The sequence below is a fragment of the Haplochromis burtoni genome, unplaced genomic scaffold (assembly GCF_018398535.1).
Source record: "Haplochromis burtoni strain Fernald_Lab_line unplaced genomic scaffold, NCSU_Asbu1 Contig_4, whole genome shotgun sequence".
In the NCBI taxonomy this organism is placed as follows: Eukaryota; Metazoa; Chordata; class Actinopteri; order Cichliformes; family Cichlidae; genus Haplochromis; species Haplochromis burtoni.
In genome coordinates this window covers 4,036,396-4,061,522 of record NW_024582365.1, presented here as the reverse complement: position 1 = coordinate 4,061,522, position 25,127 = coordinate 4,036,396, and the positions used below count along the sequence as shown (strand labels likewise).

The 25,127-nt window shown below is 40.3% G+C and overlaps 1 protein-coding gene across 1 annotated transcript; it reads right to left on the bottom strand.

Moving 5' to 3' along the window:
- Nucleotides 1-569: 569 nt before the first annotated feature.
- Nucleotides 570-25,127, bottom strand: slc16a2 (solute carrier family 16 member 2). Its single transcript, XM_042221543.1, has 7 exons — nt 23,966-25,127; nt 13,053-13,197; nt 12,277-12,769; nt 10,812-10,955; nt 8,245-8,473; nt 6,041-6,306; nt 570-5,922 (listed from the first exon to the last, which is right to left on the bottom strand). Exons 1-6 carry the CDS (start codon nt 24,396-24,398, stop codon nt 6,056-6,058), a joined length of 1,695 nt encoding a protein of 564 aa, XP_042077477.1. The 5' UTR covers nt 24,399-25,127; the 3' UTR covers nt 570-5,922; nt 6,041-6,055.

Below are 25,127 nucleotides of genomic sequence, written 5' to 3'. Positions count from 1 at the left end.
GTTAAGGTGTAAATTAGCCACTTTTGAGAGAATTGACTTGGATGGATGGCTGGACAAACAACATGTGCCTACAGAAGTATAAAAGAAATCCATGAATTAAACACTATATAGTCATGCAATATTAGAACGCTCACATTTAAAGGGGTTAAATAATGTAATGTGTGCCCCAGAAATATCATTCTTCATTGTGTTTATAGTTGCTTTATAAAGGAGCTCCAAGCTCAGAGTTGAAGTCAACAACTGATTTATTCTTTGCCTTGTGACACGTGCCCAGTCATTTCCTTTGTACATAAATAGCTTTGCTTTCCGGAGCTGATTCACCAAAGCGTAAACTTCAAGATTAACCATGACCGGGTGCCTAAGTGAGGAATACTGAGGCCAGCGCAGGACTTAAAGCCTGAATGAACACAGCCATGTTGCTCTGGTGATAGTGAACAGATTGCACATTTGATGACCGAGAGTGTGTCCATGGACAACAGCACAGAATTACACTTAAATTAATCTCCAGTTGGGTGAAAGAGTTGACAAGCGAAGCGCACAGCTATAGAGAAAAGAGTGACAGCATGAGCTGCAATATTATGTCTTTATTATAGGTTTAATAGAAAAAAAAATGTGCCTTTTTTGATACAGATTCAAAATTATGACAAAAAAAAATCCATACATTTTTCTAGCACCATGACTTAATCTCAGATCATGTGATGACACTGGCCTTGTTTGATCATTCTGTAAAAGGAATTAAACAGATAGATATATATTTAAAAAAAAAAAAGCTTCTTTTTTTGCAAAAGTACAGCTTGTGTGAAACAGACGGACAAAAGGTGGCAGCTTTAAGAAGTGACGAGAGGCCATAGAGGTTTAACTGCAGGAACCTTACTGGAGGTTAGAGAAGGAAGGTTTATCAGATCCCTGTACTGAAATATGTAAGACTGTGAGGAGGTCTTAGCTGAGCATCACTGCAGAACCATCCAGACAACGTACAGAATCAGTCAACAGTTTTAGCACACCTCCACTTTTCCAGTTACTGCTGTTTACATCAAATAGTGTCTAAACCAGGAGGGTCAAATATAAGGCTCAAGGGCAGGGATAGGGACGCCAAGGACTCCAGTCTGGCCCACTGCACGGTTTTGGAAAATGTGAAGGAGGACATGAATGATTTTTTTCATGTTTTGCAGCTTTCACTAATGATAAAGAACTCCCTCATGACCAAGTAAATAATACCCTAACAATTAAATCACAGAATGTTCCTGTTGAAGCTGGCCCTCTGGGTCCTTTCGATGTTTGGCTGCCTCTAGAAAAATTGTTTGCATCTACTTTCAAAGCTACGTTGAATTGCACCGCTACTGGAAATTATTTTCTTAATTCTGTTTTTGTTGCAGTTTACTGCTTACCTTTGTACCATTTACGGTCAATAGACATTAACAGCCTTAATCTCAATAAATACCTGGAAAATGGAGGGAGTGCTCAAAACTTTTGACCATTAAGTTTTTCACAAAATTTAAAAACACAGTTACTAAAAACATTGGAACATTTATAAATGTGGAAACATGATGCCTACAGTTAAGATCATTTAAAAAAAAAATATCACTGAATAAAACATGTGGAGCGTGGAAAGGTCTATACATTATGCATGTGCGACCTGTAATATTGTGTTCTTCCTGGAAGGGATCCATAGTAATCTGCAAATCATGACTCAGCGTATAATAGAGACCCTCAGCTATGCTTTAACACATACTGTTTGTTTTAGATGTTACACAGTAAGCAGAGATTGAGGTCTGAAGAGCAGCAAAATGACACATTGCACACCGGTATAACAAGGCTTGCTACTGCAAATGGTGAAGAAATTATGCTTTTTTTTTAATTACCTATAAAACAAACAAGCAGAAAAAAAAAAACAAGTAAATATGACACAGTATAATCACATTTAGTTCATCTGACCTGTATTTGTATGGGTTTTGAAACAACCAAGAAAGCACATAGGGAATCATGCTAGCGTTGCCTTTTCACGTGTACATTAGAGTTTAATGTGCCTCTTTGAAGCTGCTACATGCATAGTGTATGTCACAAGCAGCACAGGAGAAAAAGGTGAAGCTTTCTGGGAAACAGTGACAAGTCTGACAACAACTCAAAGCCTTCTAATAATACAAAGTATTTAAAAAGAAAACATTAAGTAAAACAAGTAGTAGTGTTAGTAGTACATACATAGTTTAGGTAAAGTATAAGGGGCTGTACTGTAGGTTTAGCGGTTCCCGAACTACTACCAGCTACAGCTTTGAGTGCTACAGAGACAAATGCAACTTGTGGTCCAAGTAAGCATTCATTATTACAGTCTGACATGATCAGAATGAAATTAATGCAGTCTCATAAAGTGGACCACAAACCCAGTGATGCTGCATAGATCAAACGGCTTTGCTAAGCCAAACACTGGTTTAGCAGACACCCTGTAACCATACACATGTACTCATGTGTCTCATTTTTCATTCATTTGGGTGTTTCGCCTTTATGTATTCCTTCAGAACCGGACACACAAACTAACTCAACAGTTCTCTTTGCAGCAGTATCACAAAAAAAACTTATTTATGATTCATTTAAAAGAATTATAGTAATATATGTCATTTTTCTGTATCTTAATCTACAGTAGGTTACAAAATAAAAAGCATTCAGCTGCTTCTGACCAGAAACTGGACGAAGCGGTTAGAAAATCAAAGATAATCAGTAGAAAAGTAGCACAGGTATAATTGAAAATGTTACGATTTTAATTCTGGTCTCAAATCTGGAAACAAATTTTGATCACGTGTATAGGTAAATGTAAGGCAGGCAAGTTTTCATAATTTAGGTTTCTGCTGTGACTCAAATGTCTTGTTTTCGTCTTCAAAAGTGTGATTTGGAAAACATTAACATGATGCCAACATACTAAAAATTAAGAAAAAAAGCAAAAAATGTATCTTCACAGTCAATGACATGCTAAAAACTGAAAAAAAGAAGAAATCTATTACATTTTGTTTGGACAGATATAATTGGTGCATAAAGAAAAATCACTTTTCACAACTGGGGGGTCACCGAAGAGGACATAATGTTGCGACATTAGCTTTATCTAATTTTTTTTACCAGTGGTGGAATATAAATGACACAGGCCCCTAGTTTGAGCAGCAGTGGAATTGACAGTGTACACAAAAAAGATAGTTTATATAATAGAATTTGCCTCATTACATTTCATATTTACATATGGGTGGATGCACTTCATATAAATATAAACCAACTCTATAAGGACGCTGAATTTGCACTTCTAGAAGCATCTCCTGAAATCATTTATAATACTTAATTACAAAATCTGTTGGGCAGCTGGTGACTGTTTTAGTTAAGTAAAAGAGGCTTTGCATGGAGGGATGAAATCATGTTAAACCATTCGTTTATATGGCTGGTGTAAACCCATCATTTTTAATTACCACCATATTTTTTTTTATTGGCCAGCAGCAGCTGCAAATTATGTAAACAACCGTTTGCACTGCCAATAAAATCTAACAAAGCCTTAGACCTCAAACTAGAGACGTGTGATTTTGCTTCCCAACCTGCGCATATAAACTGTTTATATTCCTTTATTCCATCTTATTAAGTATATCTGACAGTTAAATAACAGCATTTCTTCAGCTGAAGACAATTTCATGAAGAGAACTCACGGTGACAACGATCAGTGAATGTGTCGGAAGAGCGGGAATGCTGAGGACTGAATACAACAGAGTAAACGGATACGAAGGCAGAAGATCTGTTAAAAACGTTTACGCACCAACTGTTTTGGAGGAAGCGAGACTGACTGACAACAGACATTTGGCAGTTTTGTGGCTCTCGGACTGTAACAGAAAAAAAGAAAAATCTCAACACAGAACAGCAACGTTATAAAATAATAGAGAATGTCGAAGTGTTCAACTGGATTGCTGAGGATTGTGTAATTACTGAGGTACAGGTGTATGTTTCCTATCCAGAACCATTTGTCCATATAAAAACTACACTCAGCAGTGAGGTTTGTGCAGCTTTTATGCTCCGATCTGTTGTCAAGCAGGAGCGGACTGAGTAATGGCAGTGAAAGCAAGGAGGGGAAACCAACAAAGAAACACCAGCTGAATGCCACGGCATTCCCCCCTTTGTGATTCAGTTATGCATAGAACCACGTAGAATTGTGTAACTCAAACAGCTGATTATTGCAGCTCTACTTCACGTCTGTTCGCTGAAGTCTGTCGTTCAGGAGCACTTGCAATCTAAAAGCGCAGAGGTAAGTGGTCCAAAATGCTAAGTGGTAGTTACCACTACAGATTGTCCTCCCGAGGGAATACTTTATCTCAACAAGATTGCAACTTTGTCTCTTGTTTTCCATTTCTGCAAAAGCAACTAGTGATGTCATCGTAGTGATGCTAAATTAAAGCAGCAAACTGGCTGGATTATCTGTGAGACGGCCTGATGAGGGCTTGGGCCATTTGGCAGTTTTTAATCTCTGCCCCCTCTTCATCAACAGACCCCAACTTAGCTTCATATTAAATAAATGCCTCTAGTATTAAATGCAGATTCACACACGCACAGGATGCATGACTATCTTTGTGAGGAAGATCACTGACATCATCCCTACCTTTAACCCTAACCATCCAAACCAACACCCCAACCATAACCTTCTTGTAAACAATCCTTAGGCCACATCATAACCTTTAAACAGGCAGAAAGGATGTGAAACTCAAACTAGTCTTTACTAAGATCACTAGGCAACCACACACACATACACTTTCAAACAAAATGCCTTTTGCAAAGTTGAATAAAGTCTATGTTTTTCACAGCCATTAAGTTCCCATAACTACTGCTTGACTCCAACTCTTTCCACACCTATAAAGCACAAAACTGTTGTCAGTTATTTTTCAAAGCTGTGTCAGACACAGTTAATTCAGATTTGTGTAGCACCCTGCTAAAAAAAATGTAGTTTGGTGAGAAAAAAAGCAAACATTTATGCTTTACAGACTCAGGAGGAAATACCCTCTATTAACTGTGGTGGTGAAAAGTCACTGACCCAACACTGAAAACTGGTAACAGGTCAAAAACACTAAGGTTCATTGCATATGAATCAGTGGAATCAACAGCTGCCACAATTACACACGTCCTCCTTGCAGGCAGACTGGTGAAGAAATTTTGCTTAAGTTTTAGACAGCGGGGTGTGAACACACAGTGACGCCAGGGTCTAAAACTCATGTGCAGCTGAGCTGAGGTGGATTGTATCTGCTGGCTCATCTACTTGTAGAAATATCTGTTACCTCCTGTGACATGTACAACCAGTACGCATGCTTCTCTTGTAGCTGTAACAGCAGAAAACAGAAACAGAAGCGCAGAGCCGAATACAGCAAAGCTGCAAATCATTTAAGATATAACCATGTTTTAGCTACACATACTAAATAAAACACATTGTGTTAAAAAGAAATCAGATGTTTGAGGTACAACATAAAGACATTTTGACTTTATCCCTTCACTAGTTGTTATTTTATATACCTCTTCTTCTCAGAAGATCTAAAAATAAAAGTGTATCTTTTTTACAGCTTCAAAAGCTAAGGTAGCACGATTAAATGCTATAAAATCAGAAAGACAGCTTTTTAGTCTTCATTTAGTTCCTCTTGGAGGTATGTGTTACAACGACTAGATTAGACTACGTTGTGCTTTTCTGCTTTTATCCACCTCCGACGCTAATGTGCCCTCTTTTCATCCACTCCGTGACTTGTCGCCAGAGCATTGTCAACTTCTCTTCGCATTAAACAAAAAAAAGAAAGAAAACAGCCAAAGAGGGGGGTCTTGGAGGGTTGCAGGTTAAAGATCAGCCAACAGGAAATCCACAGTTGAGACTTCTGGTTAGGTGGAGGACAGATTATGGATGAGAAAAGGTGCTGGTGGGCTGAATCCCTGAGAAAAACAGTATATGCAATATGTTTTAGAAGGAATTGGAATATCTAGATGTTATTGCATACATGTATGTTTTCACATACACGAGCAGCATTTGACATATGTAAATATGTCTAACCTTTGTATGATGCGATCAGATGTGTGTCTCTACATCTGTATAGCCGGGGAGGATGTCTCCATTAGAGCAGCTCTTGGGCTCCTCGGCCGGTGGGGCGCTGGGCAACATGTGGGCAGTTGTGGAGGTCTCCTCTGGTGATGCCTGGCCTCGCTGGAGCCTGTGGTGGATCAGGGGCACAAAGAACAGCACCACGCCCCCCACCATCGGAGGCACACCAGCCAGGGAGAAGGCCACTGTGTAATTCCCAAAATAGTCATGCAGGAGACCTGTGCAGAGGAGGTAAGGAAGCAAAATGCGAATGGAAAGATTAAAACATCTGCTTTAGATCAAGCAGATTCCCAGTTTGTTTATACTGTGTATACACACAGTGAAATAAATGTACACCCTCTTCCACATCCTGCAATGCATTTAAGCTACTCCGCTGCCCGGCAGATGGTGGACATCGCACACTAGCAAAGACAGGCCGTGTGTTGACGAAGGCAGTGAAGAAAAAGATTTGTAATTACCAAACGTTGTAGTAAACAATGCAGTATTCAAACCATTTACAGACCAGGGTGTGCAAAGATTATATGAGGAAGGAAATCCACATTTGTTGGGCCTCAAGGACACATGAGAAAAGAGCAGGGGGGGGGGGTTTAACTACAGCTCTGGGCCTAGAAGACAATAAGCTTTGTCAAGCCTCATAAACACAGTGTTACTTAGTTTCAGTTTGTCTGCTTGTAGGCTTTAATGCTAACTAAGCATTAGAATAAACGAACCGTTTTTACGTTCTATAGTATGGTTGTTATTATGGTTGTTTTTGTGGCTTAAAGGGGCCCCAATATGCTCATTTCCAACTATGTTTTATCTTTGGACTCCAATTGAAGGCTCTGTATGTGTCACAATTCAAACTAATATTTGTTTTTCTTATCATGGGGCCTGGTGCAGCCCCTCAGTTTTTCCTCTAACACAGTTCTTTGGTTCCAGTAACCATAAGTCAATAAAAAAGACACTTTCTCTGCATGCAGGTCACAGTGTGCATTCTCAAGTAGTGCAGTCTAATTTCTTAAATTAACATCCCACCTGCACCGCCTGTTCATATTACTTTTTGGTGATACTGTTCGCTAACAAAGGAGACAGAAAGCCAAGAAACAAGGCTGTTCATTTTTGTAAAATTCATGGAATTTGACAGTAAGAATTCCTTATTTTCTGTCTTGTTTCCTAGATTTCTGGTCAATTGTGAAAAAAGACAAAATGCCCAAAATTAAAATTAAATTTCTGATTATTGAATAGAAAACATTAAAGATGAAATTGGATCTCCTATATCTTGATTATGAAAACAAGACTTTGCAAAAGAAATGAATACAGCAAGGCTACAACTAGCAGGTTTTTTTTTAGTTGAACAATTTGCAGGTATATACTGTCATAATGCCTCTTTTTGTTTAACCACACTATGAAAGAGGTGCATAGTAATTTATTATTACAGTAAGCAGGATTATTGGTTGCACCAATATTGCTGGCATAGCTTTGGATATGCCATTGATCTATGTCAGTGCACTGCTGTCTCTAATACTGCAATGCAAAACAAAAATCTGTCATTAGGAAGTGAAGATTATTTTGAAAACTAAATCTCTTTTAAAGAAATAAAAAAAAAAACCCTGCCAGACAGCATGACTCTTCATTTAAAAAAGTACATTTAGCATTTGACATCTAAGAGTTTCAGTATGTTGGCTGAGGCTACAAAGGCCAGGAAAAAGCTGTCAGGAAGTCAGAAAGTTGTGTAGTAAAAGCAGCTCTGGTATGTGTGAGAGGCAAAAGAGATTGTTGAGATAAAGTCAAAAGATGCCTGAGTCAGCAGCGTGCTGCGACTAGTGTTCTTAGGTATTATTTTTTTATTAGCGAGCGGAACAAAAGAACGCAGATCGAAGATCAGTACTGTGTGTGCTTTTTCATGAACACTAATCCTTGGAGACGGGCAGTGGCTGGTCATGAGCCCAACCATCTCTAAACACAAACCAGTGTATAACCTGTCCTGCTGTGCATTTGTCTTTTTCCGTTTACCAATTACGTTAGTTGTACCCACGTCCAAGGTTTTTCTCTGCTAATATAATTCAGCTCATTGTGCATCCCTACTGCCAACAAGCATAGCACAGATGTGTAAATGACATATATCTGCGCTATTCAAAAAGTGGAAAACACACACACACACATATATAGCTTCTTACCAGCGATAGGTGGACCTGCAGTCATAGGGATAGACATGAGGCCTAGAAGGTAACCTATAGCCTGCGAGGCTTGCATGGGCCCGACAAGCTCAAAAGCTATGGGAGCCATCATGGTGAGGAAGCATCCATCACACAGTCCCAGAAACACACACACGACCACCAGCCCGGCGAACATCGAGCACTGAGGAATCATCATGGACATCAGGCCAAGAACAATGAAGGAGACCACCTGCAAAATACAGCAAGAACCCATAAACAAGCTTTGAACGTCTTGATGCTCTCCTAACAATCTTTTTGACAGATAAATATGCGTTAAATGCAGTCAGTCAGATGGCTCACATTGCTTTCTTTTTGCCTTTGTTCATGCATGTAAATCTGGCCTCAGGCAGATATGGTTACGTGTGCAAGTGGACACACCCTCCATCTACAGGCTCCACCTACACATATTTATGTCAGGTAAAGTTATTTGAGAAAATAAAAAGTACTTTGTCTGCCAGAGAAATTGATCATGAACGATGAAAAGTCCTGATATGTTCTCATACATACTTTAAATATGCAGAAAAACAAAGTTCTGATATGAGTAAGTCTTACCACTTGGCTCGGTAAGACCTGTTGGTCCTTACTGTGAAATACTATTTAAATTAAGTGCATTTCTGTGGTAACAACATAAAAGAATTTTTGAATTAATTTTTCCAATTCAGGACTCTTCCTGTGTCATCGCTCTCATCTAACGTCTCCGTCAGGCAAAGTTCAGCATCATAGTTACATTTACTATGGTAATTCACCTGAGTGCACCGGTGCCGTCATCAATCTGATTAATAAACTACATGTTAATGATTATGAAAAATATAAAAGATATAAAGCTGTCTGTTCACTAAGTGTCTACGGCATGAATGCTGTGAATGACTGTTCTGTGTCACTTCAAAGAGCCAAAGAATGTTACTTCAAATCCCTTCACAACTACAACAATGTGGATTTAAGCAATTAAAAACTGTGTTCAACACTTGGACAAAAGAAACATACTGGATTTCATTCTATAAAAGACTCTTGCATAACTAGACTCTTTAATATTCACCGCCACACTGTCAGGAAATTCTTTATATGACTAATACTGCAAATGAAGCTTTAGAAATACTTTGCTTGATATCACAGATCAGCACATTTTAAGTATGCATGTCCCACAACTTCAAAGTTGTTTTTATATTTTAATTAATCGGCAACTCCGTGCCCCTTTGCTTAGTGAGCTGCTTGAACGAGTTTGCTGGTCAAAACAATGGATCCCTGTGTTTTGCATTCAGCAGAAGCCGCACGTGCAGGAAATGGCAACTCCTGTTTGTATTCACTGCACAAATTGCTCTCACGTCACCTTGTCTATTTTCTGGGAAATAGACAAGGAACCTGACATTATCCAGTCATGTAATTCCCCTTGTGTTCGCAAGTCTGTTTTTCATTCCAGAGAAACATAATGCCATTAAGCCATTAATAAAAACGAATTTCTAATTTCACCAAGGTAATAAAAAATAAATATTTCAGTAAAATTGGGCCTAACAAACAACACAGGTGTGTGAAAAAGTGTTTGCCCCGCTTAAATGTTTCAAATCATCAAACATATGTACATATGTACACAAATGTAAACACAAGTAAACACAAAATGCCGTTTTTAAACAAATTATTACATAAATTAACTGTTGTATATCACATCTTTGGAAAGCTGAGTTCCCAGGCCTGATTACTGCTACACGTGTTCTCGATCAAGAAATCACTTAAACAGACTGACAAAGTAAGCAGTTGACCAAAAGATCGTCAAAAGCCAGACACCATAGTGCGATTCAAAGGAATTCGGGAACAAATGAGAATCAAAATAAGTGAAAACTCCCAAGAGGTTATAAAGCTGTTTCTAAAACTGTGTGACTCCAGTGAACCACAGGGAGAGCCAGTATCAATAACTGGCAAAAACACGGAACAGTGGGGAACTTTCGAGGAGTGGCCGGCTGACCAAAATTACCACAAGAGCGCAGTGGCGATTCATCCAAGAGGTCACAAAAGACCCCAGAAAAACATCCGAAGAGCTGCAGGCCTCACTTGCCTCAGTGTTCATGACTTCATAAGAAAGAGTCTGGGCAAAAAAAGCCTGCATGGCAGAGCTCCAAGATGAAAACCACTGCTGAGCAAAAGGAACATAAAGGTTCATCTAGGTTTTCCCAGAAAACATCCCGATTATCCCCAAGACTGTTGGGAAAATAGTCTGTGGACTGACGAGACAAAAGCTGAACTTTTTGGAAGGCGTGTGTCCCGTTACATCTGGCATTTCAGAAAAGTAACATCATACCAACGGTCAAATATGGTGATGGTAGTGGGATGGTCTGGGACTGTTTGAGTTACTCTTACATAATAAGGAAAAGCATAAAAAAAAAGTGCTTGTGTGGGTGAATGAGGCAAATTTTATAAAAACCACTTTTTGACAGGCACACTTACCACTGTGAAGTGCATTAGGTTTTCCCAAAAACAGACCAAACAGTAAAGAAAAGCAGTCTGCATAAATTTTAGAGCTTCAATAATTCCCTCACCTGCATGTAGACTTTCCGTAGACCAGGAATGAGGTCCCCGATCTTTCCAAAAGTGAGGCGTCCCACCCCTGATGATGCTCCTATGCAAACAAGGAGCACCCACTCCTTTTCAGTGCCCTTGAACTGTTCTTTTACAAAATTAATCTGAGAGACACAATAAGACAGAATCGTTACTGTGGACACTGTTAGTCCGTAAAAGTCCATCGTGCATATAATGACAAAGATATTATACAACGTGCTCATGAACCGTATTCTTCATTGCCGAGAAAACATTACACTCAGCATTTGTTGGAGTGGAATTGTTCATCCTTCACCCCAAATCAACCTCAAACATTAACAAAATGTCCACATCAACAGACCTTTGGAACAGCGGAGCAGGAAGACTGAACGCATATAGGTCAGAGCCTCCCGCTCCCTTTAGCTGTGACCCCCAAATTAGATCCAAAACATGAAACCGCCCTCTGAAGTCTTTCCTGAACATGCTGGTCCTTGTGAAATATTTGCTCTGCTTTGAAGGTCTACATTCATCAATGGCCATAGGATAGGTATGTTTAGGGATACAGAGAGGCCATACAGGAGAGGTTTCCTGAGATGGTCGAGCCAATACAAAGACCGGGGCAGTGTTTACATCTGGGCCCGGGCCTGAAACAACAGGCCTGACAGAGGGAGGCCGGAGCTGGAACATCCGACATCTGGATAGAGGGAGATCAACTTCACAGCAACTTAACACTTCATCTTCATTTTTTACTATCTTACTATCACACACCAAATTCAATCAGAGTTCAGACTTTGAAAACATACTTGAGTTTGTGGATGTAAACAAAATGGATAAATGGACTTCTTTTACTTTCGGCTTCTCTAGCTGAGTAGTTTAGTTAGTAAACTACTGTCAAGCTCTTTGGCTTCAACATGACACATTTAAAATATAGATTTTCCCTTTGGGCAACCTTTTTCAAAGGTTGTACATTGAAGCAGAAAAAAAATTAAGAAGAGCACAATTAACTCCTGGCAACTGAGTGCTGTTCCTCACAGAAGCTATTGTGACAAACTCTGTTATCCTTATTGAGAGGGACAAAGGCGATGTTCAGCCACTGCTCATTTACTCAGTTGACATGCATTCAATTGCCCTCTTTCCAAAAGGCCTACAGAAGATGAATGGCACCAGACCTCCCACAGTGCAACAGTATGGCTCTGACATCAATCTCACTCCCCCTCATTTCCAGTGTCAGCTGAGAAAAAGCATTTTTACATCAAACCCATGATTAGGAACCCCACTGATCTCTAATGCTCTTTGTGTAAGCGCATAATATAAATAAAGAGGTCGGAATGTTTTACCACAGCAGAAATAACTGAAAGGCTGTTAAACAGTGCTTTCTTTATTCACATAAAAACTGGGCTTATTGTAAATATTTATAAAGCAGCACCATTTAGAAACAATTACTTCTTGCCTATCTTATGTTCTTACCAGATGGATATATGGCACGAAATAGCCCAATACAGCTGTAGCCACTCCAAATGCCCACACTCGGTATGTGACGATGTGAAACACACGCAAATTGAAGTACTTCCTGATGGTGGTTATCGCCCTGCTCCACCTGCCTCCACCTTGAGCATTAGCTTGAGTTTGGGATTCGGAATGGTCGGGGCCTATTCCTTGGGGGCCCATGTCTCCCCCAGCAGGGATCAGAGGCTTGAACATTAGCGCCAGCAGAGCCTGGATCAGCATGAAGACGCTGAGGATCTGGAATGTTCTGCTGAGGCCCAAAGGTTCCACCACCTCTTTCAGTAACACCGGAAGGCCCATAGAGAAGAGGCTGGCACCAGCCGTCACCACACCATTGGCCAGACCCAAGCGCTGGCGGAAGTAGTGGCCCAGGATGACCAACGAGGGCTGGAAGGTGAAGGAGGAGCCGCAGCCAAACAATATGCCGTATGTGAAGTAACGAAGGATCAAGGAACTACAATGAAAAAAAAAGGACATCAGGAAGAAAAACGAGCATAAATATAATAATAAATAAACCCAGTGTAGGTTGTCCACAGAAAACTCTCACAGAGGACCACATGGGCTAGCCGACATGGCGCCCACATGGGTTTTTCATGTGCAAGCTCATAATGGTTTACCCACAAAATTTCCTCTTGGAGGCCTAAAAGGGCAAAACATCTAGAGCCCCTGATTTAGCATATAATTTTACATGGTTTCATTCATATTTTCAAAGGACGTATCTGACAAACATGTCTTACTTTGCAAACGATGTACTGAGCAGTCCTATAAAAGCCAGTGCCGCCCCACTCACAGCCGTCTTCCTACAGCCAAAGTGGTCTGTGAACATGCTGACCACAGGTGAACAGAAGAAGATCATGCCCATGGCCAGGGCCCCAACCCAGGCTGGAGAGGAAGTTGAGAGAAGAAAGAATTCATCATCAGAAGCATGTGGAAATCTCAGGTGTTATACCTATCACCTAAAGTAAATAAAAGACACTGTTATATCTGTTTGTACACAAAGCAAAGATCAGTGTGTGCAGTCCTTGACCATTAAAACATAATTTTTTCCACGTGTAGAAGTTATTGCATAAAACTTAAAAAAGGCATCACTGAAAAACAACATGGCCTTCATGCACGTATGCCTGGGCCTCTATGCAAATCTTTATGTTTTGTTTAAAGTTTTTGAGAGCTTGCAAGCTGTTTGCAAATCTGCCACCTGACCTCAGCAGCAGCCACGCTCAAAGTAAACATGTGTAGCATGTTGAGTCTTGCCTTTAAATGCCCCATACAGTAGGTATTAATTAACCCAGACAATAAGAATTTTGCCCACAAGATTTCCCGAAGCTTTGAAAAACTACAAAGCTTTGTATGCTGCACACTAGTTTTTTCTTCTCTGTCTTTGTGACTCTCTCACCACCTGATGTGATTTGCTATTAATATACATTTATGTAACTCTACTCATTATTGTGTCTACACTTGCATCATGTAGATCAGACACGCTCTATAAGATTTCTCATGGTGATTAAGCAGATCAAAAAGTGAATCAAAGTGGATAGTTCTGGCCTGTAGAGCATGCAGTGTTAAAACATAACGAGGCAGATTTCTCTAGCAGAGACACCGCGTACCCTGTAGTACAAACAAACACATGTCTGGATCCAGTCTCTGAGGGAGCAAAGGTAGCTTTGATGTCTACCATGGTGTCTGGGACTTGGGTCACACTGGTCCAACAGTCCAAAAGAAATGAGACCAGAGAGACTACTAAACAGCCTGATGGCAGGATTCATGCACCTAAGCGCGCGCACGCACACGCACACACACACACACACACACACACACACACACACACACACACACACACACACACTGAGTTCAGAGTGAAACATGAGCTGTGCACCACTGTATAAATAGTCTTAAATGTGGACACTATGTAACACTATGTACTATACTATACATGTAATACATGTTCTGGTACACAGAGTACGATTAAAACACAGGACTCTACTCGAGTCTTTCTACAGTTTATTCTTTCAAATTAAATGGAAAAAAGGGGAGGGGGGTCATACACCCAGCCATATAGGTGGAATCTACATCCTCAATAACAATTTCAGTAGATTTAATAGTATAATATATTAAATGCTTTTGATACACATTCACTAGTCACTTTGTTACCTTGCAGTGCTGGGTTAGACTCAGAATCAACAAGGTGATGGAAACAGGATTTTGGTCCGCGTTGACATCATAGCATCACACACTTGCTGCACATCCATACTGTGAATCTCCTGTTCCACCACCTCCCAATGGTGCTCTAGTAGATAGTGATATACTCATATTACAAATGAGTATATCATAAATGACCATCATAAATGGTCCACTATAATACATAGGTAGATTGTGATGCTTAAATTATGCTTTATTGCTCAAGGTGAGACTTTTTCTAGTCCAGTCAAATTCTAAATAGCATACTTTGAGGAATTTGCAAGTAGTGAGACATACAAACATAAAAACAGTGCCCTTTAAGTTACCTAAAAGTGTGAACTGGCTGATAGTTATGAGTGCTTCTATTGCTGAATTAAACTCACTGCATTTCCTCAGCTTCAGATATTATTTCTTACTGATGTAGCTCCTAAGACCACTTAAGCTACCACCTGTAATACTTTTCCTTTTTTCTGTTCAATACTAGATGTCCAGCTGGTTTGTCTGGAAAATACCACAGGCTCTTAACTTAATCTCACCAATCTCAGCTAGTGATTGCGGCGTTCCCATCTGGACATGCACTGCTGCCTGCTAGCATGCTGTTTCTTGCAGACTCATTCTTGGAAAGCCCAATATCTGACACAGAGATGTGAAGTGTTTTATAACCCTCAAATTGGTCAGTTTGGCATTATAATGTAGTTCCAGTATTGCTTTTTTTAATGGCTCTAGCACCTGCAGTGCTAGTACTGCACCGATAACAGTTTGGACATGACAAACCAAAAGGTCCGATGTGAAATCAGAGGGTCAAAACAACAGGCCCGTGTCACACTGCCTTACAGCATACTCTATATTCTGGCCAGCCCCACAACAAAACCCCATTTCCCAGTGTCCTGACACAACAACTGAGTGCACTGTGCTCATTAGAGGGGATTAGGTCCAAACACTTTCAAACAAAAGCAAAAGAACACAGTGAGGGAGACTGGAGCCAAATGAAAAGATGTCTGTTTGTGTGGGGTAGCAAAGAAGGGGGTTAACAAGCTTCTCTTAACGTGATAGATGCAGTCTGACAAGAAGCAGCAGACTCTATAGGACCCATATTTATGTTAGAGTAAGAACACTTAAGGCAGAAAAATGTGGTTGGGTTTGATATAATAAGAAGTTTATATAAGACTAATGATTTCAGCATGCTTTATGCTAAGCTGTAATATATGCATGCAAGACAACTGTGTTTTGTGGATTTCTTCTATGTGTTATGTAATTAAAATGTATATTTATTTAACTGTGTCTACTCTAATCTGTGTAGCCATCCTAGACAACCATATATATGACAGCTAAAAGGTACACTAAAACTAAGTCATTCATATCACAGAGGCCCTGTTACTCCATTCATAACAAAGCTGAAATTTAACCAGGCATTAAATTACCTACACTGCAGTTACTAAATTATTGGGTTCACAGATCCTTTTTTATGAGCAGCTGTAGTGCAATGAGAAACTGACACTATTTTGTTGTCCACAGCACCGGATTTGAAATGAAATAATGACGTTTAACTGCCTACTTTCAGTCTTAATTTGAGAATATCAGGATTCATATCAAATGACTAGAGTAGGAATAATAGGTCATTAGTCCCCTTGTTTAAGGGGGCAGAAAGTAAGATACTTTGAAGGGAAACTGCTCAGAATATGGTCTGTGGGTTTTCCAGAATAACAAAGACACTGTCCTTGGAAAGATCCCTTGCTGTTGTTTTTGTTTTCATTGCTTTGAGAAGCACCAATGAAATTTTCTTTCACTTCCAATGTATCCCGCAGTGTATGAAACCATCCGCTTAGACGACTGCGAATGCAGCGCACTGCTGCTTTCAGCTCAAAATTATTGTTTCTGAGCCAGTGAGCCCAAACAATCAAAAACACATCTGTTCAAATGCTTTCTGACGATATTTTCCACGGCTGACGCAGACACGGGGAAATACTGCTGAACCTAAACAATGCATCACACTGTTTCTGAGAGCGTCTTGGGGGACATACTCCTAAAGAAACAATAGTCATAGGTATTTTTGTCCCTCAAGGTAACATAAAATGCTCTTAGCAGGTGCTGAGGCAACATAATAAACTGAAAAACACAAATACATTGCTTTACACTGCTACGATCCAGCAGTGTGTTTTTTGATTATGTACGAGTAATCCCTATGATCCAGCTCAGGTTTCAAACTGCTCCAAATGCACAGATTCAGAGCATTTTTTCTACTCTATATCTATATGATGAGAGCACATATCCCTAATGTGGTCAGTCAGTCAATCATGAGATATTTGGCTTGAATTTAGCCAGAAAAGAGCTAAAACTTCTTCAAACACAGGCAGTGCACAAACTTACAAGCCGCACCAATGTCCAGTATTAGATCAAACATGTTGAATCATCTATAATAATAGTGGATTGGAATTATATAGCACTTTTCAAGGCACCCAAAGCGCTTTACAATACCACTATTCATTCACTCACTGGTGGAGGGAGCTACAGTTGTAGCCCCTCTGGCCAGCACCAGTAGGCGGTAGGGTAAAGTGCCCAAGGACACAACGACCAGGACAGAGAGCCCGGGGATCGAACCAGCGACCTTCCGGTTACAGATGCGCTTCCCAACCCCATGAGCCACGGTCGCCCATGTGAGTCAACTGTGAATCAACTGTGAATCATCCACGAATACTACAGTAGAGTCCAAGAACAACACTGTGAAGATGAAGATAAGCATAAAAGTCACCTTTAAATCAGTCATTTTTATCTTATAATAATTAATACCATACCAAGTTAAAGGTTAAAGTCCATAATAAGGACAGAATGTTCATTTTAAAGAATGAGAAAACACTGCTTGTATCATAAAGACAGTAGAATGGCAAGGATGTTGTGTTAGCACAAATATAGAAAGTACAACAGGTGAGGCGACACAGTTCGCAAAGGCTTGCTAGCAGAAGGCATGTGGAGGCCCATCTGTCACAGATCAACCAGGAGTCTCTTCAAACAGCTCAGGCTCAGACCATAAATGAGCTCTGACAGCAAAGCTATCAGGATGCTCCTTGAGTTGTTTACTCGGTACCACTCACAGGAAAATCAACCCTTCCCTCTGATGTTTACAAATCGCATCATATTTCAGGCTGAGAGTAAGTGCAAACTGCTTGTGTTGACACTATTAATAAAGCTGAAAGGGGTAATCCTTTTTATTTTTTTTAATGGATGCGTTTTGCGGAGATTTTACTCTGTCATGTGTCGGCGTAGTAGTACAACTGAAATTAATTGGATTGAACTGAAATGATAGTTTCTGCAACATCATCTATAAACAGATGCATTTTGGTATTGAGGGGACACTGGTGTCCTAGTCGTTAGGGTGCATACCCCATAGGCTAAATTGTGATCAGTAGAAGGGTCCAGAGCCAAGCGCCTGGTTAAATGGACCTCATCCTATCTAAATACAGAAAAAAATGCCTAAAACTAACCAAAATCAACCAATAAATACTCTTTGTACACATCTTTATATACCTTTTTATAAGCGCATGGAGCTTGAAGAAACTTTTTCCAACCTGAACCCATTCCACTGTTCACTGGAATGCTAAAAATGCCTCGTTGCACCCTGATCTGCCAACCGAAGATTTCCAGCTGTCCTGGGAGATGCTGGAGAAATCTGGAGCAGGGGAAAAACAATAACACACTACCTACCAAGAGCACAGCCCTACGTTAATGGTTTAAGACATGTTCTTGGCAGACAGACTATTGTGTTACTTCACTTGTTTTTGATGTTTTTGAGAAAATCCAACAATGATTATTAAGCACATCTAAAATAATGAACAACTAGCCACTGAAGAAACACAGAGAGAAACCTGGAATCATTGTCTTTGAAGGTTTCCCCAGTTTCTCCAACCACTGTGTATACAAATGTTATAAGCATATGTTGCACTTCATTCTTCCCCATGTTTAATGTTCTGTTAAAGGCTTTTTAACATTAGAAAGACTTTCAATAAAGACGCCATTGTTGCCTTTAAGCAATGAATCAATGAGTTTAAAGTGAAACAGAGTTTAAAAGGTTTTTTTTTTTTACCTGACTGCTAACGATGGCCAAGATAAATAATGCACAACAAGGTCACACAAAGAAAACAGAGATATGATGAAGCACAACTCAATATTTGGAAGACAGCTTTAAGCAGTTTAGTAAAACATCTTTAATGCCTCTCACTTGTTGACTAGTTTTGGCTTGTTGTAGTTATTCCTAACTATATATTGTCAGCATGCAGCGAATGGCTGCTTTTAATCTTCAGATACTTTCCAACGTCCAGGCCAGTGAGTTATAACAGGCCTGTTATTTCAGTATTCTCAGGGTTTTCAACACTTAAAGTTATGAATGCATAAACATTGTGATGTTTGAGTTAAAAAGGCTCTCCTTTACCTGCAGCATTACTAATGGAGCCTATCTGGCAGAAGCTTGTCTCAAAGTCTTTGAACCAGGAACAAAACATCACGAGTAATTTTTTAAATGGACCCAAGAAATCACTTAAATTAAGAGAAATCTAGCAATAAATTAGACTACAGGTGACAGGGCAATTAATTTTTGACTAGTAAAAAGGAATAAACTTTTTAAGCTTTTTTGGGGCTCGATATTAGCAGTTCTTATTAATAATAACAACCGGTGTAGCAACAGCTGAAATGTAATGAAAGAGAACTAAAGTGTGTCCCCTACTTTCATCCAACAGCAGGCCCTCTACACTTACCCTGGATAAACAACAAATTGCTAAACACATAACCTTGTTCTACGCAAACAGCTGATCAATAGTCAAGATGAGATAAACCCAGTAATTGTTTGATCTGTCTGACTGAGCTACCTACCGCATAATTAGCACAGATACTGCGCCACTCATTTTGGCTTCAATCCTATCAGTGTGACAGGACCAGGTAAGCTGTTTATCCAGACTGACACCTAAAAGCTGGACCTGCCCTGAAGTCGTATCCAGACAAGACACCAACTTGTCTGTAAGCACTGCAACATAAGGAAGTGTGGTTCTGCCACTAAAGCAAACATTTCCTGACTGGATCCTGAAAGGATCAAACCACACTTTGAACTTTGAAGGTGAATCCGCTCCATTTTTGTTTTTTGGTTGTATTTTTTTAAGTTGTAATACTGCTAGGCTAGTAGTTAGCGAGTGTTTTACACACTGTCAGTCTCTTCCATGAAAATTAGGAGGGACCAGCAATCTGCTAGCAACCAAAGTGAATGTAAGGAATTTTCTAATGCAGCTCCCAATTCAATCAGTTTCAACAAATGTCACTTCCAAAAACTTAGAGGAACACAAATTTTCCCTAGCAACCAGAGGTTTCTGGGGATTGCCGACCGGTCTCGATCCCTTTGTGTCTGCAGGCTTAGCGGAATAACCGTAACTTAGCCACCAGCATCTACACTGAAAATATAAGCTTTAAGGTACTTCAGTTATAGTTCATTGTTCCTTATATTGAAATCAGCACTGACGTCACGCAAGAAAGCGTCACCATTTTTCATTTTACATCTAGCGGTTAATGTAACGAGGCATCAGTTTTCTATGCTAAGATAAAAAGATTTTGAGCTGCCGTCAAGGCCAGTGATAGAAGAATAACAGTTACCTGCTATAAAGGCTAAAACCGTTGGCTTTGAGAGGAAATTGTTTCTTTCCGACTAAAGTTAATAATATGACAACAGTTCAAAAGTGCAATCGGCTATATCCTTATTCATTTACCATCAAGGTTATGTAGCCCATTTGTGCAGAGAAACACGTTTTAACCTCCTCTATTTGTATTGCTTTCAAGTAAAGCCTAAAAATCATATACAATTCTTGATAAATTCTTCAGTTGGTTCAACAAAAAGTTTGCTATCCAAGTTATTCGCATCGTGGCTTTTATTGATTTCCATTTGTTTAAAAAACAGTTTATTTACATATTTATTTATTTACATACATAGTGGGTTTTGACACAATTAGACTCAATGAACAAAGATATATGTGCCTAACATGTCAGTAAAACTATTCTATAATACACTCCTATCATGCTTTAGTTAACTGAGCTTGTGTTTTCAGTCTTTCCAGATTTAGTTTCTAAAAATGAGGTGGTTTATTCTGTTATTCTCTCAGTTTTATTGCAGCATGCTTCATTTAGTTCAGCTCCACATCAAGCCACAGGGCTAAAGCGCTGCTCACAATAGGTTAGTGAGTTTTCTTATCGGTGCATGCTTGTCTAGAACAGTCTGTAAGATATCCAAGAACAAGCGTAATGTAATTTCTGAATCTTTCACTCGGTGTGTTCTTTTCCCCTGTGAATTTTTTACATCATAAGTCTTTGAAGCAGAATCTGTGACCTAATGATTCTGGTCATTGCTATTATATTATACTTACTAGATCCATTATTGTGCCATTAGTGTAGATGTGGTCAGTGCATGAGGCAGACATGAGTCTAGACATGCCAGAGCTTACTGTGGTAGGAATGATAAATATCTGAGTTAAATCACTCGCATTCTTTGTCATCTTTCTTTAAGAGTGCATGATGAAGAAATCCAGGCGATGTTTAAGTCCCCAAGAATCATTTCACTGCATTTCTCTCTGTTGATTTGTAGATTTGTGAAGCACAGCACATTCAAGCTAGCGGGATTTGATGTAATGTAGGTGACTAAAGCCAACAGGCTTCTGCAGCTGGAGTCATCAGATGTTTTCTCACATTCGCACAGATACCATAGCCTACTGGTATAGTTACTACAGAGTCATTAAGTATTCTTGTGAGAGAATAAAGTGCATAACGCTCAGTAAGTAAACCAACTTTAGGCTTAGAAACAAGTAGAACTTGATGAGCTACTTTTTTTCTCATCACAATTTTCCTCCTGCTCCGTTTCACGGTGGCACATAGATGGAAATAGTTTTAGGCTTCAACGAAAAATTTATTCCTTCCTCACTCAGTCCCTTTCTTCTGCCCCTTCACACACATTCCCTCTTTGCCAACTTTGCTGCAGCTGAAACAGTGCCGGCTGCATTTTGAACTTTCCTCCCACATTCGGTGCAGCCACGTTCATTCGCACACCACCTGACTGGGGGCTCCCCCCCCTTCCATTTTCAAAAGAAAGGTGTGCCGGGCACGTGCACTCACTTTACAAGTTTACCAACATTTTTGTGGTAACAACTGGGAAAAAAATGAGTAAAGGTGTCATGCTGTAATCACGGAGCAAATCATTACCATATGTGACTCATAACCCACACACACCTCGCCGTCATAAAAAATTTAAAGAACCTACTGTTCTCAACCCCTACTTCGATACTGCTACGGTATTCTGAAACTCACTTGTTTACTCCTCGATGTTTATAAAAGACTTCAGCAAGGCCTAATGGTGATCTCTAAGTATGATTTCATTATATCCAGCCTTTTGTTATCCCTTATGGTCCTTTGCTTTTTTTTCTATTGAGCAGTCTGACATCTTTTAAAATGTTGTACACGTGTGAATTTCGACTGGATATCTCAAAAGAAGCCTTTAAGATCATAGCTATTGTAGCTAAGCTCTTCCCCTGTGCTTTTTTCCTGCTGCTGAGGTAAAAAGGTCAGGTCTCAGCCTACTCACTTAATCTGTTCACATATGAGCTCAACCCAGAATTAAATCCAAGAAAATGCTGGAGATGAAATCCTAAATACGTCAAAAAATGGGGAGGAGAGAATATAAACATCCTGTATAAAATTCCATCAGCTTCTTTTAATAAATAAGATGTCTTTCCTATACCCCCCCATTGCTTTTATACTGATAATAATAATAAACATTTGTTCCAGCAAACAGCATTAGTGCCATAATCCCTTCCCACATTGTGACCTTAACTTTTGCATGTGATTGCGGGAACTGACGAGGATTTTAAGAAAAACATCCACTCCTGTTACATGATTCCCGAGCTCAAAACATTTCTCTGTATGGATCAGTACACTGCAGAAGCAGCTTTCACGGTTTTCACAATGAGGAAGGGGAGGAGGAGAAAGAAAGGCAGGAGGGTCCCTTTCTTCTCCCCCCAAACAAGAATTCCCGTGATTACTCCTTTAGTCAGTATTTGTTAACAAGATTAACAAGCACAAAGCTAGAAGCCACGGTTACCCAGAAGGCCAGAGCTTCATTAGCAACAAATTGGACGCTGACTTTGTGAACTCATTGAAGAATAGAAATGTTTCTACTGGACTTGCAGGCACAAGAAAATGTCAGATTCCTGCAAACAATTGGAGTAGCACCAAGCCCATTGTTTCTGGGGACTAATTTATCTGCAACAACAAGACTAAACTGTCACATTCCTGTAAATGAGCATCAGTGATTTCTTTATTAAGACTGATATCCTTGACTGCTTTGTATAGTGCCTTTCCCGTTGCAGGGAGCTGAGCGCAAACAGTAAATAAGGATAGAGAAATAGTCTGACCATTTAGTAATGAAAGCTTATGATCCTAAACAGAATGGTTGAAATGGGAGAAGTGGGTAGGGTAATGATGTGACTCTAATAATAACTAACTGTTAGATTGTATTAAATACTACAAGCAGAAGCAATATCCCTGATTTACATATCTATTGCAGGACTTTTAATCATTAGTCATGTGCATCTTGGGGACTCTAACAAGTCTGTCCATACTGGTCCAGCAATGCATGGGTCAGACATTCGTATCGACCAATATCGGCCTCGCTAACTGCAATTATCTGTCTACTACCACCCTGGCTGATATTTAACAAAACAGCTTTGTTCTGGCCAAATGTTCAACGATATTGTGGTAAATAGCTTAAAATTTTTGTCTTTGTTTGCTTGTTGGGAACCAAGAGGGGAAAATATAACAAGAAAAAAACAGCACTCCAATATCAGCTCAGTACCGGTGCAAATGTTCACAAATATTCAGTCCTTTGTGCTCACTATATCATTAAGGAAACCTTTATCAAAGGACCCACTGTAGCAAACTGTGTTGTAGATAAACAGACAGCCTTAATGAATAGTTAACAAGTGCCTACGGTGCTTTTTCAGTTAAGTGCCTGTAACTCATTAGAATGCTGGTGCTTTGGAAAACTAGAGATTTCAACAGGATGTAAGGAGCAATTTCAGAGTAAGAGAAGAAAATAATAATTCAAAAATAAGAATGCAGCAATGAGCATACTTTACATGTGCTGGTGGGGCACTTGTTTTATTCATTACTGTGTTTAGTGTTCCACTGGGGATTTAAGTTATTCCACTTTTTTCTAAAGTGATATACATATTAAAATAAACATCCTGTAAATTAATATAAAGTTGATGTTAAAATGTTTATTATAGTAATTGTGCTTTAAATGGCACTTCCACAGCTCTAATTTCCACTTTTAAAAGAATTCCTATAATTATAAACCAAATGTGCATCAAGATTCTCTACTCCTGTCCACCAGCTCACTTGTGGCTTCAGCTCCAGCCCACCTGAGCAGAGAGATACTGCTCAGATAGTACTTACTCACCCACTTTGAACTGGGATGTTTGGTCTTCAGGGTCTGTGTGCTCCTTCACCAGCATCATGTGCAGGATCCCGAAGGAGTTGTGAATTCCGAAGATTGACCCGTTGCACCAGGTTGCAGCAAAAACCACCAGCCAGCCAGCGAAACCACCTTCGGGTGGGACGAAGCCAGCTCCGTGGCCGGGCGTCTCTACCTGCACCCTAGCCTCGAAGTCGGAACCCGGCGTGAGGGGTGGCTTGCAGCCGGTCTCGATCAGCTGCGTATTGCTGTCCTCCTTCACGATTTTACCCTCGCTGCCGTCCGCCTGGTCATGCTTTCTCGTGTCTAGGTCTTGAGGGGCATCCCTCTGCTCCATCTGAGGACCTGGAGCCGGCTGTTCCGTCCGTGACTCTCCGTCGGACGGCTGCGCTTGGTTGTCTAGCCCGTTGGTCCCCATGCTGTCTGATCTGGCGGAGAGGCTACTGTGGGCTTTTGGCGCACATGCATGAGATATAGGTCGCTGACATAAGAGCACCGATTTGAATAACAGCTTTGATTGGTTATCTGTCAAACGTGAAAGACGGATGGTGTTTTTCCTGGCACACAAGCTTCCTACACGCTGCTCGCAGCCCCAACTTCAGCGAATAAACTCCAACCTGCAAACATAGCGTGTGTCATTCTGGCCGGAGGTCTATATTTCCAGGAATTAGCTCGCACCGCCTATCCTTCCTTTTAATGCAAGCCTGCCTAACCGCCTATAAAGACTAACACCATGTATTTACTTGTGTTGGCTCTTCTCCTCGGTGCCGAAAGAGGATCATCAACCTGCGAAAACGTCCGCTCCGCCTCGACTCCGTGTAGCCCCGTCGCGCAGTTCCCGCGCTATCATCAACATTTCCCGATGTTAAATGCAAGAATTAGACGCTTCTTCTTATCTTTACAAGGTGGACATGTAACGTAGGTAGGCCTGTGCATGTCCCGTAGGCTGTAGCGGTTCTCAAGTGTCAACACACACCGAGCCGTCATTCAGCAAATCCACACACCCCTCCTCCTCGACCACCTCCTTTCCCCGGCGGACGGACAGTTGGAGCCAATGGTGGAGCTTCAGTACAGTTACAGTAGAACGAGTTTGCACTTCGTGGCTTTTCGCGGAAAAACCCGAGTGTGGCTTGCTTTTCCTCTCTTG